The 15,471-nt window shown below is 50.7% G+C and overlaps 1 protein-coding gene across 7 annotated transcripts in view; it reads right to left on the reverse strand.

The window, feature by feature from the left end:
* The window catches only part of PPP2R5C (protein phosphatase 2 regulatory subunit B'gamma), a 124,493-nt gene that overhangs the window by 100,152 nt on the left and 8,870 nt on the right, over nt 1-15,471 (reverse strand). For all 7 annotated transcript variants that reach the window (XM_090265586.1, XM_090265585.1, XM_090265589.1 and 4 more), the window contains exon 3: nt 12,980-13,142. In XM_090265586.1, the coding sequence (XP_090121712.1) occupies nt 12,980-13,142 (163 nt within the window). The remainder of the gene's footprint in view (nt 1-12,979; nt 13,143-15,471) is intronic.

A 15,471-nucleotide genomic window follows, 5' to 3' on the forward strand; every position in this document is an offset into this window, starting at 1 on the left:
CTACGCTGTGCACACTTTACCACAATTAAATAAGATAAGGCAGGCTCGAGGGAGGGCAGCGCGGGGGCACCGGAGGGGACAGGCCAGCGGGACGGGGGGCTGCCCCTGGGGAAGGAAGGGCACGAGGAACCCGGGCCCATGGGGACTGGACAGAGGATGGGACCGTCCTAGGAACAAGGCGTGCGGGGGGGGGGGGGGGGGGGGGGGGGACAGAGTGGGAGGGAGGAGGCGGGGCGACAGAGCGGGAGAGAGAGACAGAGAGGGGACCCGAACGAGCGGGATGTAAGGTGCCGGCGGAGACCAGGGGAGGTGTGGGGAAGGCCCGAGCGAACACTCCACGCGCGGTTACAGCTGCCGTGGAACCAAACGCCGTTCTGCCCAGAGGGGCCTGTGGAGTATGACAAGCGGAGGCCGGGACTCACGCTGGGGTAACAGCCCCGTGTGCGGCTGGAGGAGAGCGGGCAGGGGGTGCCCCGGAGGGGCCGGGCTGGCTGCGGCTTGTGGCTGGGCTCAGGCTGACGGGAGGCCAGCTCTCACCTAGTCACCAGAGCAGCCCCGGTGGCACCTCTGCTGCGCACCTGCTGGCAGAATGCGGCCACGGGGCACCGGAGCTGGACAACCGCGGAAGGGAAGGGCATCTGGGTCGGTCCGCTCCCGGAGGGCAAGGGCCATCTTTGGTAACGTCACCGTCCTGACCCCCTCCCCGTGCTCCACACAACCCAGGTGGTCAGTGAACATTTGCTGAGAAGGACGCCTGCCTCATCACGCCCAGGGCTGCTTCCTCCCATCACGTGTGGGGGGAGACACTGCAAGCCAAGCCCGGAAGGAGACACAGCTGGGCCCCAGAAGGAACGCTGATGGAGGCGGTTCCCGCTTGGGGAACGTCTCTCTTCATTTCTGTTCTCAGGCGAGAGGCCAAGCTCCTCAAACAGCTACATCGGCCCGGCCGCTGTGGCTCAGTGACTTGAGCACCTACCTATGAACTGAAAGGTCACCAGTTCTGTTCCCAGCCAGGGTTGCAGGCCAGGTCCCCTGTTGGGGGCGTGCGAGAGGCAACCAACTGAGGTTTCTCTCCTCTTTCTCCCTCCCTTCCACTCTCTCTAAAAATAAAAAATAAAAATGCTTGGCCAAACAGCCACATCATTCATTTGTAGGCAGGAAAACAATCCACATGGTGGCAAAACTTTCAACTGTATCAGAAAAAAAAAGTGTTGAATGAGGTTGAAGTATTGTATTTTCACAAGGGGGGGAAGAAACAAAATTTTACCTGCCACTCAAAAGCCAATTTTTAAAAAATTCAAGTAAATTCTCCCAACAACAATGTGGCAACTTTTTCACAAAAGGCCAAATACTTAGAAACTAAACTTCTGCCCCAGGGTCTCCAGCTAATTGGTATTAAGCCCTACTCCTTCTTTTATGACTTCTGACTTTGCCCAGACCTTTCTTTTCCAAAACAGGGAGAAAGCCTCAAGAAACAGAGCCCACAGTTAATTTACTCCTCCCATAGGTAATTTTTAAAAAGTGATCTCCTCATTTAACATTTATCTACTGATTGATTGATTGATTGATTTTAGGGAGGGAGGGAAGGAAAGAGAAAAAAACATTGATTTGCTGCTGTTTCACCTATCCACGCGCATTCATTGATTGACGTTTGTTGTGCCCTGACCAGGGATTGAACCTGTAACCTTGGTGTAATAGGGACGATGCTCCAACCAGCTACCCAGTCACGGCTCTTCATTTAACATTTGACACTTCTACCTTCCAGACCAAAAATGCTAAACAGAGTGTTACAGAAGGGGGGTGTCCAAGAACCCCCAGAGCTTGCAACTGGGGGATGGGGAGAAGGAAGCAGCTTTCAGGATGCCTTCACTTGCCTGGGGCTGGTGGCTGGTGTCTTTGTTACACAAATGACTTGGATGCTTCCAAGGCCTCAAGGAGCTGGGAGGCGTCTTGGACCGGGGGATGGTATGGAAGAGCACACAGAGCCTGCGTGAGGTTCTGTGAATGGTCAGAACTGGGGATCATGCCCACTGCGTCACAGGACGTAGTCAGGGATTTAAAAATGGGCAGCAGATATTTTTAGACCAGACTGACCATGCAGTTTTGAGAACTGGGTTCTCCATGCAGATTACAAAGAAGGAAAAACTCCATGCCGTTTACAAGGAGGCTGAGAATCCACGAGGTGTTTGGATTAAAAGCTGGCGAGCACCTTAACACAGACAAGGCCTCCCCAATCAGAACTGAATGATTGGCAGCTACCGGAAAGCTGAACTGTGGCTATAAAGTAGGGAACGGTGTCTCTAACTTTTCTAAGACTGGCCTGATTTGGTAGGGGGGTGGCAAGGATATGTTTGTGGGTGTTTTAAGGAACATAAGACTTAACGGCAGAAATCCGCAAATAATTAGGTCTGTATAACTGTTAAATAAACAGTTCTTTTTCTTTTCACCAAACTTTGGTATTGAGTTATAATTCTGGCGGCAGGCAATCGGGCCCCTAACTAAACAGCCCGTGGGTTCTGTTTCAATCGGAGCAGCCCAGGGGTTCTGTAACAAGAGGGACTAACTAAGAAAAAATCTGAACGAATAGGGCCTAGAGACCACATTCGGCCTTACTTAAAAAAAATTATTGAAATACAGGTGACATGCATGATGTTAGTTTCAGGTGTACAACAGTGATTTGACATTTTTATCCCTTACAAAATGATCACAAAGTCTGGTAATTATCTGTCACGCACAGTTATTACAATATTACTGACTATATGCTCTATGCTGCACATTACGTCCCCATGACTTATTTACTGTGTAACTGGGATTTTGTCCTTTTAATCCCCTGCACTGGTTTTGCTGTCCCCGCTCCCCCTCCCCCCACCTCCGGCGACTGTCATTTGTTCTGTGTCTGCTTTGTGTTTTAGATTCTACATACCAGTGAAGTCATATGGTATTTGTGTTTTCCTGACTTATTTCACCAGCCTATTAAATAAATAAAAATAGGACATACTCTTTTCCACGTAACAAACGATCACTAAAGCTTTCAGGTGGTCCCGGTACTGGGAAGGCGCAACGGACAGGCACACTACACGCCCTGGGCAGAGTGTGTGGTTCCACCTCTCTGGGGGGCTCCTGAAAACGCACGGTCTTAGACTCAGTACTTCTGTTCCTTGAATCCAGCTTTAGGAGAGGTTCAAAGACGCGAACAGCAAGAACAAAAGACTTACAGTGGAGATAAAAATAATTTTTTAATTAAATTATTTTTTGAGAGAGGGGGAGGGAGGGAGAGGCTCTGACAGGGCGAGAAACATTGATGTGCGAGAGGAACCCGGACCAGCTGCCTCTCACGTGTGTCCTGGCTGGGGACCAAAGCCCACCACCCAGGCACGTGCCCTGACCGGGCATGGACCCTGCGACCGTCCGCTCTGAGGGACGACACCCTGCCCACAGAGGCGCCCCGGCCAGGCCTCACGGCACAGCTCACAGCGGCCGAAACCCTGGGTGCCCACAGAACGGCATAATAAGGGGCTGTGAAAACCATGCTTCCCTTTCCACGAAAGCTGGGAACGGACCGAGCATGCCCGCGTCATCACCGCAGACCTCTGACCGGATTTTTCGGTCAGCTCAAGAGAAAGACGCCAGAAATAGAAGAATTAGGAACAAAGAGGCGAGATGATCGTTCTGTGCAGAGCTAATCAGGTACTCTGAACATCCGAAAGCGTCACCTGAAAACTGCTGCAAACCATAAGGCGATTCAGTAAGGGAGCAGACGCCAAGGGCACGGACCTACAGCCTCCACGCGAACAATCAGCAACTGTTCAGGAGACCCCCTGGGAGAGAAGGCCCCACTGCAGTAACAACAGGGACAGAATATGGGGGCATACGCTTTCTGAGAAATGCGCGAAACCCACAAGAGGGAAGCTTAAAACACCCTAAAGGAAACGCGAGTGCCCCCGAACGAGCAAAAAGATGCAGTGCACCCCTAGACAGGAGGCGGCAAACATCCTCAGAAAGCAAAACCTCCCTGGATGTTTTTAAAGTTTGATGGGATCCCAATAAAAACACCAACAATGAAACAAACCAATTCAAAGTTCCCACTGTTTTTAATCTATCAATTGTTTTTAAACAATATCAATATTGTTACTGTGAATGGTTTTAATAGGACATAGCAATAGTTATGTCACCGATAGTAGAAACCAAAATTTTCAGTGTAAGATAATGAGATAAAGTTATGAAGATTCAAGAGCAAATGAGAACTATAATGGTAAAGCTGAATTAGAAATATCGATACGAATGCATGACTAAAAATATACATTTATATTTACACTCTGGCTTCTTTCATTGAAAGCCCTTAGGAGCAACGTCAGCCCGGTGGCAACAGAAGCAGCTCAGTCCCCAGGTTCTGGCCCCTTATCACCCGCCACGGGGAGGAATCAGGGCTCCCTGAAAAGCGGCTGATTCCAAGTCTGGGCCGAGATGGCACAAACCAGCCTGAGAGACAGCTTGCTGCGCCAGAAGTCAAGGAATCAACCATTAATGCAAATGAGGCCTGGCAAAAACAGACAGGAGCTAGACTAAAGGGCACACAGTGGTTAAAATTATGTATTTGCACGTCAAAAAAATTAATGACCTAAGTAGATTAAAACACACTGAAATTAACAAGATACATGAGTACACAGTGATATGCAAAAAAGGGAAAGCCAGAAAAATCTTAGTTTTCACCACTTGAGGGAAAACGGAAATAAAAGGCAAAGAATTAAGCTGACCCCGCCTTCCCAGCGGGAACTATAAGGTGGGATGACCCTAGGGAAGGGTTTCCCCTCACAGGAACCGCAGGGAATACGGGGAGTGCTGACAACCAGCTTGGCTAATCTAACGAGTCGGAACCAGTGCTCTGGTTTGTGTCCCTCCCAGGCTGGTGGCGAACCCAGGTGTCTGGCAAAAACAAATCCCTGTTGAAGACGATACTTTCATTCTAGGTTTCAGTTGATTTCAAATATTTGAGTACAGTGACCAGAGCAGAATAAAAAAGTCAGGGACCCATCCCGAGCCACCGGGGACCAGGAGTTTAGACACTAGAATTATCTGACAAAGACCACATGGAAAGCCGTTGGGCTTACTATACTTATAGAAATGACAAGTTTTGTGGTAGCTGCAAGAGACCAGGAAACTATTTTTAAAATCACAGTGCAGATTTAAGACAGAACTTCCAAAAATGAAAACAGTGTCCCTGAAATTAGAAGCTCAACAGGTGGGTCGGACAAAATGCACGGCAGCCTGGCCGGAAGGCTCCCTAACGAGGGACAGAAGCTGCGAGCGGTGTTTAGAAACTCGGACAGCAACGTGACAAGGTAATTGCATGTCCACTGACCACGGCCATAATTCGTGGTTGTGTTTTAGATTTCACTTTAAGAAGATTTTACTTATTAGGTTTTAGAGAGAGGAGAAGGGAGGGAGAAAGAGAGGGACAGAAACATCCATGTGAGAGACATCGATCGGCTGCCTCTCACGCGCCCCAACCACTGACTGAACCCGCCACCCAGGCCTGTGCCCTGGCCGGGAACTGAGCCGGCGACCGTATGCTCTGCAGAACCAACCAGCTGAGCCACACCAGTCAGGGCTGTATTTCATTTTTATAGTAATCTGTTTTTATTGTATTTTTTGAAAATATTAATCCATGATGAGTTGAAAATTAAGAAAAAGAAAACTGGTCTTCACAATGGATAATGTTGAGAGACTTTGACCAAGAAGACAGCTGGTAAACAAAAAGGCTGAAAAATGCAGATGGGGATTAAAGAACGACAGTAAATGAAAAGCCCAACACACACTTGATTAGCGCCAAAGACAGCAAAGAGCCTGATATGCAGATAACTGCAGAAACAACGGCTGGGAACTTCCCTCTGTTGAGGAAACACAACAATCCACAGATTCCAGACTAATCCCCCCCAAACTGACTAAAAAAAAAAAGAAAACCCCCTTGGACACCAGCACTGGAACTACTGAAAAATTAATGTCAGAGACGAAAATCAGAAAAGTGGTCAGAAACCCCAACAATACCTTCAAAGAGGGACTCAGGCTGCTCGATGCTGAGGGAAGGAGTCAGTGGCCATGAAATGCTCACCTTCAATGTCCTGAAGGAAAATAGTTCAACCAACAATTTGATACTCAGTGAGTGTATTTCAGGAATGAGGGCCAAATAAAGACATTTCCCAGATAAACAAATTCCAGAATTTGCTACCAGTAGACCTTTGTTAAAAAAATTCTAAATGATGTGTTAAACAGAAGGAGCGTGGTCTGGTGTCTGAGACCCAGAAAGTCTGAGTTGCCAAAAGGAATGAAGGATCAAATGATCAACGGTAGGTTAATCTGAGGGATCAGTAAAAATAATGGAGTTTAATGTTTAGTTCCCAGAAGAACGGAACGTAAAGTATCCTCCCTCAGTGTCCCCTGTTAATAATCTCTTGCATTAGTGTGGTACACCTGCTATGACTAATAACATTCGTCATCGTCGGCAGCCGTCCGTCTCGAGAGACGATGGTGTAGCTTCTTAAGAGTCTATCTGCACCGCCGAGAATGGCTGTGCAGTCCGACTCGGGAGTGACACGGTATCTGTCTCCTCCCGTGTTGAATCGACATCTTGCGATGACGCTGGAGTGTCCTCTCCAGTGAAGCTGAAGCTACAGAGCCTGGGCAGGGTGATATGGAGGGTCTGCTGTTGCCCATGCAGCAGACCCCCCCTCTCTTCGCAGCTGAAGGGTCCAAGGGAAAGACGGAGTCAATACAGCTTGGCTTCAGGTGCGCCGCAGGAGTTGCCGGTGTTGACTACAACGTCAAACCGCCTTAGGGACTCCAGCTCCGGATTTTCTGTCGGGGTTTACTCCCTTAGCCTTTCCCCTGAAGAGGTATGCCGCAAGGCAGCGGAGGTTTTTTGGAATCAGAGTTTTCCTTCTCTGATGTGCCCTGACTGGAAAATCGAACCAGCGACACTTAGCTCGCAGGCCGACGCTCAATCCACTGAGCCAAACCAGCCAGGGCATTATTATTAACTAAAGGCCACAGTTTACATTAGGGTTCACTCTGTATCTGTATATCCTGCGGGTTTTGACAAAGACAAAATGCCACCCATGCAGCCACAATTTTGGTGTCGCAGAGAAGAGTTTCAGGGCCCTAACCCTCTCCTGTGCGCATCGGTCTGTCCCTCCCTCCTCCCAGCCCCCAGCAGCACTGACCTGCTCACTGTCTGCACAGTTCTGTCTTTCCTGGAATGTCAAACAGCTGCAATCGGAGAGAATGCAGCCCTGCCACACTGGCTTCTTCTGCTCAGTAAGAGGCATTTAAGGGTCCTCAGCGGAACCTTTTCATGGCCTTACCGCTCATTTCTTTTTATTGCCAAACAATATTCCACTGACTGGACCACAGTTTACTTGTTCATTCAACAGCTGAAGATGACATCTTGGCTGCTTCCAAGTCTGAGCAATTATGAAAAATGTGTGGCATTTTTTAATCTCTCCAAATTTTTGCGTAAAATCACACAGAGCAACTAAGATGGCAAAACCAAAGGCCCACGGCCAATGTCTACAACAAAATGCGCTGAAAGCGTGTCCCCACACACACGTGAGCCTATGGGGACAGCCTGCCAGCAGCGACAAGACCAGTGCAGCAGAGAGGGCCGGCCTATGGCGCCCGCGGCTGGGAAGCACGCGATCAGAGCGCGGGGCGACCCCCAGACAGCCGCGGCTGCACACGGAAGCGTCTGTGCCCTCCCGTGGGCGGGAGCGAGGTGGCCGTGGCTAAGTCGGAAGGGGCCGAACCCGCCAGGGCCCGGGAACCCTCACAGCCCAGCAGCTGCGGCTCCCGTCCGGAGCTACGCCACACTGCGGAGGCTCTGCTGGAAAGAGAGTCCCCGCTGAACAGCCGGGGGACAGAGAGAAAATGCACCGAGCACGCCCAGACAGAAGCAGGGAAGAGACTAAAAGAGGGCACTGAGAAGGTGAGCTGCCATATTTTTGAAAATGTCACAAAAATAACCTAAGCTAGAGCTCCAGAGCCCAAGCACCTCCTCTCTAATCAGTCTCTCTCACACACAGACACGCACACACACACACGCGCACACACACACACATACACTCGAGCAACAGGAGGGATCCAAGTCCCACACAGAATGATTACAAGGAAAAAGAACAAGGAGGACTTCCGGCGAAGATGGAGGTCCAGACAGACAAACTGCATCTCCCTCTATAGCTAAGAGGGAACACAACTACCTCAAAACTAAAACAAAACAAAACAAAACAGCAAGAACTACCAGAAAATTGAACTGCACGGAAGTCCAACACAAAAAAATATAAAAAGAACTATTCATCCCGACAGGTGGGGGGGGGGGGGGCGGGAATGCGGTGTGGTAGCGGTAGCGGCAGGCCAGGGCAGTGGCTGTGGCCAGTGGCAGAAAGCACAGTCACACACTTTAACAGTAGGGAGGGACACCTGGGGAGCGATCCCAGACTCAGACCAGACCTAGCAGCCCATGGTCCCAGCACCCGGAAAATCAAGCCTCATTGCTTCTGACTGTGCAGACCAGTGGGGGTTGGGGTGGAGGCAGAAACTGCTGGTCTCAGCAGAGTCCGCTTCTTTAAAGGGCCTCCACGGTCCTAGAACATCCACAGACCCACTCACTCTGGGAACGACGGCCAGGGCAGCAGCTAGAGGGGCGCCAGTCCCATACGGAAGTGGGAGAGGTGCCTGGAAAAGGGGCGAGTGCTGGGCAAACGACATTGTTCCCTATGGAACCCCCCACCCCTACCCACAACACAACGTGGTGAAACAGGTCGCCCTATACTGATGAATCACTAAGGCTCCGCAGCTTACAATGTAACAGGTGCGACAGCTCTACCTAAGACACAGAGGTAAACAAACACAGGAGCCTGTCAAAATGAGGAGACAGAAAAGTATGGCCCAAAAGGGGAAACGGATCAAGGTCCCAGTGGGAACACTAAGCGACGAGGAGATAGCCAACCTAACAGATGAGGAGATAGACAACCTAACAGACATAGAGTTCAAAACACTGGTGATAAAGATGCTCACAGGCTTGACAGACATGCTTGAGTACGGCAAATGCATCAGGAAGAAGTGAAGGCTATGCTAAGTGAAACGAAGGAAAATCCACACAAAACCAATGGTGAGGGGAAGGAAACCAGGGTTCAAATAAACGATTTGGAACATAAGGAAGAAAAAAACAGTCAACCAGTACAGAATGAGGAAGCAAGAATTGAAAAAAATGAGGAGAAGCTTAGGAACCTCTGGGACAACTTTAAACGTGCCAACATCTGAATCATAGGGGTGCCAGAAGAAGAAGAAAAAGAGCAAGAAATTGAAAGTTTATCTGAAAAAGTAATGAAGGAAAGCTTCCCAAATTTGGCAAAGGAAATAGACATACAAGTCCAGGAAGCACAGAGAATCCCAAACAAGTTGGACCCAAAGAGGGCCACACCAAGACACACCATAATTAAAATGCCAAAGGTTCAAGATAAAGAGAGAATCTTAAAAGCAGCAAGAGAAAAGCAGAGAGTTACCTACAAAGGGGTACCTATTAAGACTATCAGTTGATTTCTCAAAAGAAACTTTGCAGGCAAGAAGGGACTGGCAGGAAGTATTCAAGGTGATGAAAAGCCAGGACCTACAACCAGGATTACTCTACCCAGCAAGGCTATCATTTAGATGGAAGGGCAGATAAAGTGCTTCCCAGACAAGGTAAAGCTAAAGGAGCTCATCATCACCAAGCCATTATTATATGAAATGTTAAAGGGACTTAATTAAGAAAAAGAAGATCAAAACTATGAACATTAAAATGACAACAAACTCACAACTACCAACAACTGAATCTAAAAAATAAAAACAAAATTCAACTAAGCAAACCAGAACAGGAACAGAATCCTAGGTGTGGGGATCATCTGGAGGGTTATCAGCTGGGAGGGGAAGGGGGAGAAATAGGGAAACGGTGCAGGGACTAAGAAGCATAATCGGTTGGTACAAAATAGACAGGGGGGAGTTAAGAATAATATAGGAAAGGGTGAAGCCAAAGAACTTACATGCACGACCCACGGACATGAACTAAGGGGGGTGGGATTGCTGGAGGGAAGGGAGGTACTAGGCTGAGGGGAGCAAAGGGAAAATAAATTGGGACCACTGTAACAGTATAATCTATAAAGTATACTTTAAAAAAGAAAGAAAGAAAAGAAAAAGAACAAGGAACAGGCTGACATCTCTCCAGAGAGTAAAAGTATGCCAAAGACAACCCATAAAGACATAAAAACGCCAACTTAGTATTTCAAGATGAGCCAAATATATTTAAGGAATAATAAAATGTGTGAAAGGACTACATGAATCTTGAATAGAAAAACCTCAGAAATAGGTAATATAACTGTAAATAATTAAAAATAAAAAAAGAATTTGAGAAGTAAAGATTAACTGTAAGGAATACAAGAGCAAATAAACGCAACATAAAATGCCTTACAAGAAACAGCACACGAAAAGAAACGATTTCAATTAAAAAGAAGTGAGAAGCACAAAGAGAAAACAACTATAAAAAGGGGCAAAGGAGATTCACTATTCATACAACAGGAGCCCCACAGGAGAAAATGAGAGCAAGGAACCAGAACCAAGCCTTGAAACAACCACCCAAGGAGAAGAGCTGCTCCTACACGCAGAGAGAACGTGCCATGTACGTGGGAAAACCAACCCAGAATGATACATTCTGAAATTATTGGTCTTTTAAAGGAAAAAAAAAAACTAGGCATGAAAGCGAACAGACCAGGTAACCTGTAAGGGACAGAGAATTAAAGTGACATCAGCCTCGGACAGCAACGTTTATTACAGAAGGAAGTGGAGGAACAGCCTTAAGACTCTTGAAAAGAAATACGAGCCCAGGACTTTCTAGCCAGACATTCTTTAAAGTGTGAGGTTGAAGTCTACTCCAGAGCAAGCCTCAGGAGGCAGAGTCGCGAGGGCGCGTGGGGGACCGAGCCTGCACGGGGAGGGGACGCCGGGACCGTCCACAACGGCCCCCGGCCTGACGATGAGCAGAGAGCAAAGCTATAAAAGCGGGAGGGGGAAGAAAATGCAAAACTGCAAAAGATGTTAACCTTTCAATCATGACATTGATTATAATATCGGTATTACTTTCCTGAGAATATTTTGTGTGTAAGGTGGGATGAAGGCAGTGAATAAATTACCCGATGTTTCAGTTCTGTTCTCTGGGATGTCCTCGAGAACCCCAAATCTTGGTGTGGCAAAAAGGAGGTGTAAGATGGAAGTTAAATAAATGCCTGTCAACCGACATTTGAACCGAAAATATCGTACAGACTCCTGACGTGCTGCATCCCGACGACACGTATCTCCGAGTCAGGCCCGCTGCGGAGGCCTGTGAGCAGGGACCGTCCGGCGGTGACGGGAGCCCGGGCGCCCAGGCTGGGCCAGGGGGGCTGCCCGCGGCTGCCGCACGTGCGACGGAAACTGACCCCTCGGGAAAGGGCAGGCAGCCTGCATGCCGTCCCTGCTCGGCACGGAGGGGCAGAGAAAGCGGAGGCTGAGAACGCAGCGCGAGGCCCGGAGGAAGGGCCGCGGACGGCACGCTCGGGAGGGGCCGCAGGCCTGGGCCTCGGCTCGGAGCCGAGCCTCACACCCCGGACGGGCACTAGCGACGGGGCTGGGACAGAGGAGGCCCAAGAACGGTTATGGGACAGCTTCTCCACCGCAGGCGCCCCCGCGTGGCGGCCGGGCTCCGAGGGGCACCGGACGGAGGCACGGGCAGGGCGCCCCTGCGCTGGCCGCCTCCCCCGCTGGGCCGGGGGTTCGCGGAGCAGGCCGTGGCCTTTGTTTCATGCTGCGCCCCAGTACCTAGAACAGGGCCTGCTTTTGTGGGTGCTCCGTGCAGTGTTTGCAGAATGATGCATAGCACGAGAAAGGCACGGACGGTCTGGGAGGGGAGGGCCCCTCAGAACAGAGCTAGGATGCCCTCTGTCCCCCTCAAAGCCAGACCCAGCCCAGCCCAGGCCAGACCCAAGCTCTGCAAACGGCGGAGCGGGCTCCTAGAAACCAGGAGCAGGAAGCGCACCCAGGACCCGTCAGTGCCCCCTCCGCCACCCTTCCGCCCTCCCCCCTGCACCCCCCGCCCCACACATCTGTATCGAGCTCCTGAGTTCATACAAAATGAAAATTAACTGTAAAAGACCCATTTATTGCGTATTTGAGCTATGAAAAAGGCCTGATGCTTTCTTTACGTATTATGCTAGTCTTAGATTTTAGTAAATACCAAGTTTTTCAAGGTTCGCATTTGACGTTAGGGTCCTTATCCTACTTTATTCGATAAGATTTTATGTACTTCGATCTCAAAATCTCCTAGAGGACCACTTCTAGGGGCTGAACACCCTCAGGAGGAAAGGGCGACTGCCATTTTGGGGAAAACTCAAGCAAAAGAGCTCTACTTCCTGCCTGTCTCCAGCAGGAAGCCCCTGGGCAGAGTCATCACCAACGCCCCAAAGGTAAAAAACGGCCACCAAGCCCGTGCTCCCAGTCCTCACTCCTCCGACCCCAGGAAGACCAAGGGCCCTCCCCGGTCTCCACGGTGACTCGACTGGGACCGACTCCTCTCTGACTCGGGGAGTTCTCAGGCAACCGGCAGAGGACTCGCTTAAGAGAAAACTGGCCGACTTAACTACAGTTAGTATGAGAAGCCTTGAAGTCCTCCTTCTATTATTTTTTTAGTGTATAATACACTCATGGCTAGATTTTTATCTTAAGGAGCTCTGGAGTTTAAAATATTAGTTGAGGAAATAAGTTAGTGGCACTCAATCTAAAAAAAAGCTCAACAAAGAAGAAAAGAGGATCCCACGGAATACAAACACGGCACAGGTGTAAGAGGCTAACGAACTATCAGAACATTACTCCTTCTCCCTAAATAGGCAAAAGTTAACTTTAAAAGACAAATAGTGAAAGTTACCTTTTAAAGACGGTAGTTTCTGCAGTTCCCTATTGTTGCTGGCGCTGAACCTGGAGGAGTTCTGCCGTTTGTCCTTCTTCACTATGGACTGAGGGGCTGGCACTTTTATTTTACTAGATACTGCAGACGGCACAGCAATAAGGCTGTTTTTCCTGCTGGGAATCTGTTCACAAAATAAAAACAAAAACAAACAGATGTCACGTGATTTTATTTCATAGCACCATTAGAATATGGAAAAAATGTGTAAGTTTTACTCTGGGACAGTCCCTTCCACTCTCCTGTAAACAGCGTGACTGTGCGGTTTCTGGACTTGGGGCTCCATCCCACCTCTTGTAATGCTTGATAGCGAGAGATTCGCAGCTGTACCTCATTTCCCTTACCTCCCTTTCGGCTTTTAAATTTTTACCATATAGGCTAATGGTAATGACCCTCCAAAGATGTTCCATGTAATCCTGGGGCCTCACTTGGCAAAATGGACTCCGCAGATGTGACGAGGTAAAGAATTCTGCAATAGCAAGACGGCCCTGGGTGCTCAGGGTGGACCCCTGTAACCGACCACACAGGTCTTTACGAGACAGGAGAAGGCAGTGAGATGGCAGAGCAGAGGCCAGACAGAGACTGGGAGGTGCCCCGCTGCTTGCTCTGAAGATGGAAGGAAGGACCATGAGCCAAGGGTGCAAGGCGGCTTCTAAAAACTGGGAAAAGCAAGGAAACAAATTCTTCTCTAGAGCTTCGGAAGGAACTAGTTATGCCGGCACTTTAATCTCAGCTCCATTTCAGACTTCTAACCCCCAGAACTATAAAGCAAAAAGTTTACATTCTTCCAAGCCACCGAGTCTGTGGTCAGCTGTCCACCGGCGATGAGAAGCTAACACAGCCGACTACCTCCTAAGTGACATCTCCCTTCCAGCGCACCACGTGGCCTCAGGAGCCAGTAAAGGCTCCAGGAGGGCGCCCGCCCCTGGAGCCTGGGAAGCTCTGCCTTCCGTCCTCGCCTGCACCTCGGGGCTCCAGGCTCAGTGCCCGTCCACGGGCTGCTTCTCCACTCAACGGCCCTGCGACACGCAGCCGCTGCCAGGGCGAGAAGCAGCGCGTGTGCTCAAGAAGAGGTGGGTGAGTGCCGGGCGCGCGCGCAGCAGAGTGGGGTCCCCTGTCACCCAGATGGGCCTCAGGGCACCCGGTGGCCCACGGAGCCCCGTGGCGCTCAGCTGTGCTGGCCCTGGCGGTGATAGCCGACAGGTGCTCTGGTGGGTGCCGACCACCCAGGTTCCTCGTGCAGTGAAGGTGCTCACTCTCCGCGCCCTGCAGTCTGCCCAGAGAAACGGAGTCTGTACCCCCGCGTGTGCCCTCTGAAGGCCACCAAACCTGCCCCAGAAACACTCACCTGCGAGCCCCTCCAATCACGCAGGGCGTGGGAGCGGGCTCACCGCCTCGGACCTCTAACCATTTACTGTCACCACGGAACGACATCTTTACGAAGAAAGTGCTTTCCTTTTTAATAAGGTGCTGAGGACGCTGTGCCTGGGAAGTCCTCGGAGACGTCAGAGCAGCACACGCAGGTGAGCCTGGGCAGGAGCAGGCCCTGGGCTCCCGTCCTCCCAGCGGCCGCAGCCTCTTCCTCACAGTGGGCTTTCCCAGGGGGCCCCCCGCCCCCGCCACAGTCGGAGGGACACGGGGGCTTCGGGGTGATCGGAAAACCACGTCTGAGACTCAACCCGCAGCTATGCCTACGAAGTGGGAGCTGTGCCCTTCCTCCTGCAGGGGAGGGTTTTCAGGGTGGGAACTGGGATCCTTGACGTTTGGCGTGGGGTCCTAGAGGAGGGGGAGGGGGGCCGTCCCAGGCAGGCGCCCAGCCAGGGTGGTGGGGCTGCCGCCCGGCCCACAGGCAGCTACAGAGGCAGAAAGCATTGTCTGCCTAAGGGGTGCCAGGCACTCTCCCCAATTCTTCCGAAGCAGCCACTGCGCAGGCTGCGCCTCTGGAGGCAGAGGCAACAAGACTCCAGAGGCTTTCTGAAGGAAAAAGTGAGCCACTGCGGCTTCCAACAGGAGGTGCATCAAGCCTGCACATCCCAGTGCCTGGCGGTCACCCCACACTCCCAGCCTTCTATGCAGCCAAGCCACAGCGCCTCCATCAATTCAGAGTGGGAAGTAAAAACATGAGTGTCTGGGAGGTCCTCTACACGCTGAGGTATTTCATTCAAGCGACGAGGCAGGTGACCGGATGTGGGACGGAGCCGCATTCCTAGCCAGTGTCCCAGTTAAGGGGTCCCTGTCCGAAGCAGCACCTCTTCCCTTCCACCCAAACGCTGCAGGTCTGACACTCACACTGAGACAGAAGCCATCTGTCGCGCAACCGGGCAGGTCAGCCCACGGGTCTCTCACAGCTTCTAGACGCTGAATGAAGCGAAGACGGCAAACCAGAGCAGGACAGAGCAACACTCCTTCCAGCGCGCCCCCACCGCTGGGCGCAGGTGAGGGCCCCTGCGGGGAGC

The sequence above is a fragment of the Furipterus horrens genome, unplaced genomic scaffold, assembly GCF_987537825.1.
Source record: "Furipterus horrens unplaced genomic scaffold, mFurHor1.1.pri manual_scaffold_21, whole genome shotgun sequence".
NCBI lineage: Eukaryota > Metazoa > Chordata > Mammalia > Chiroptera > Furipteridae > Furipterus > Furipterus horrens.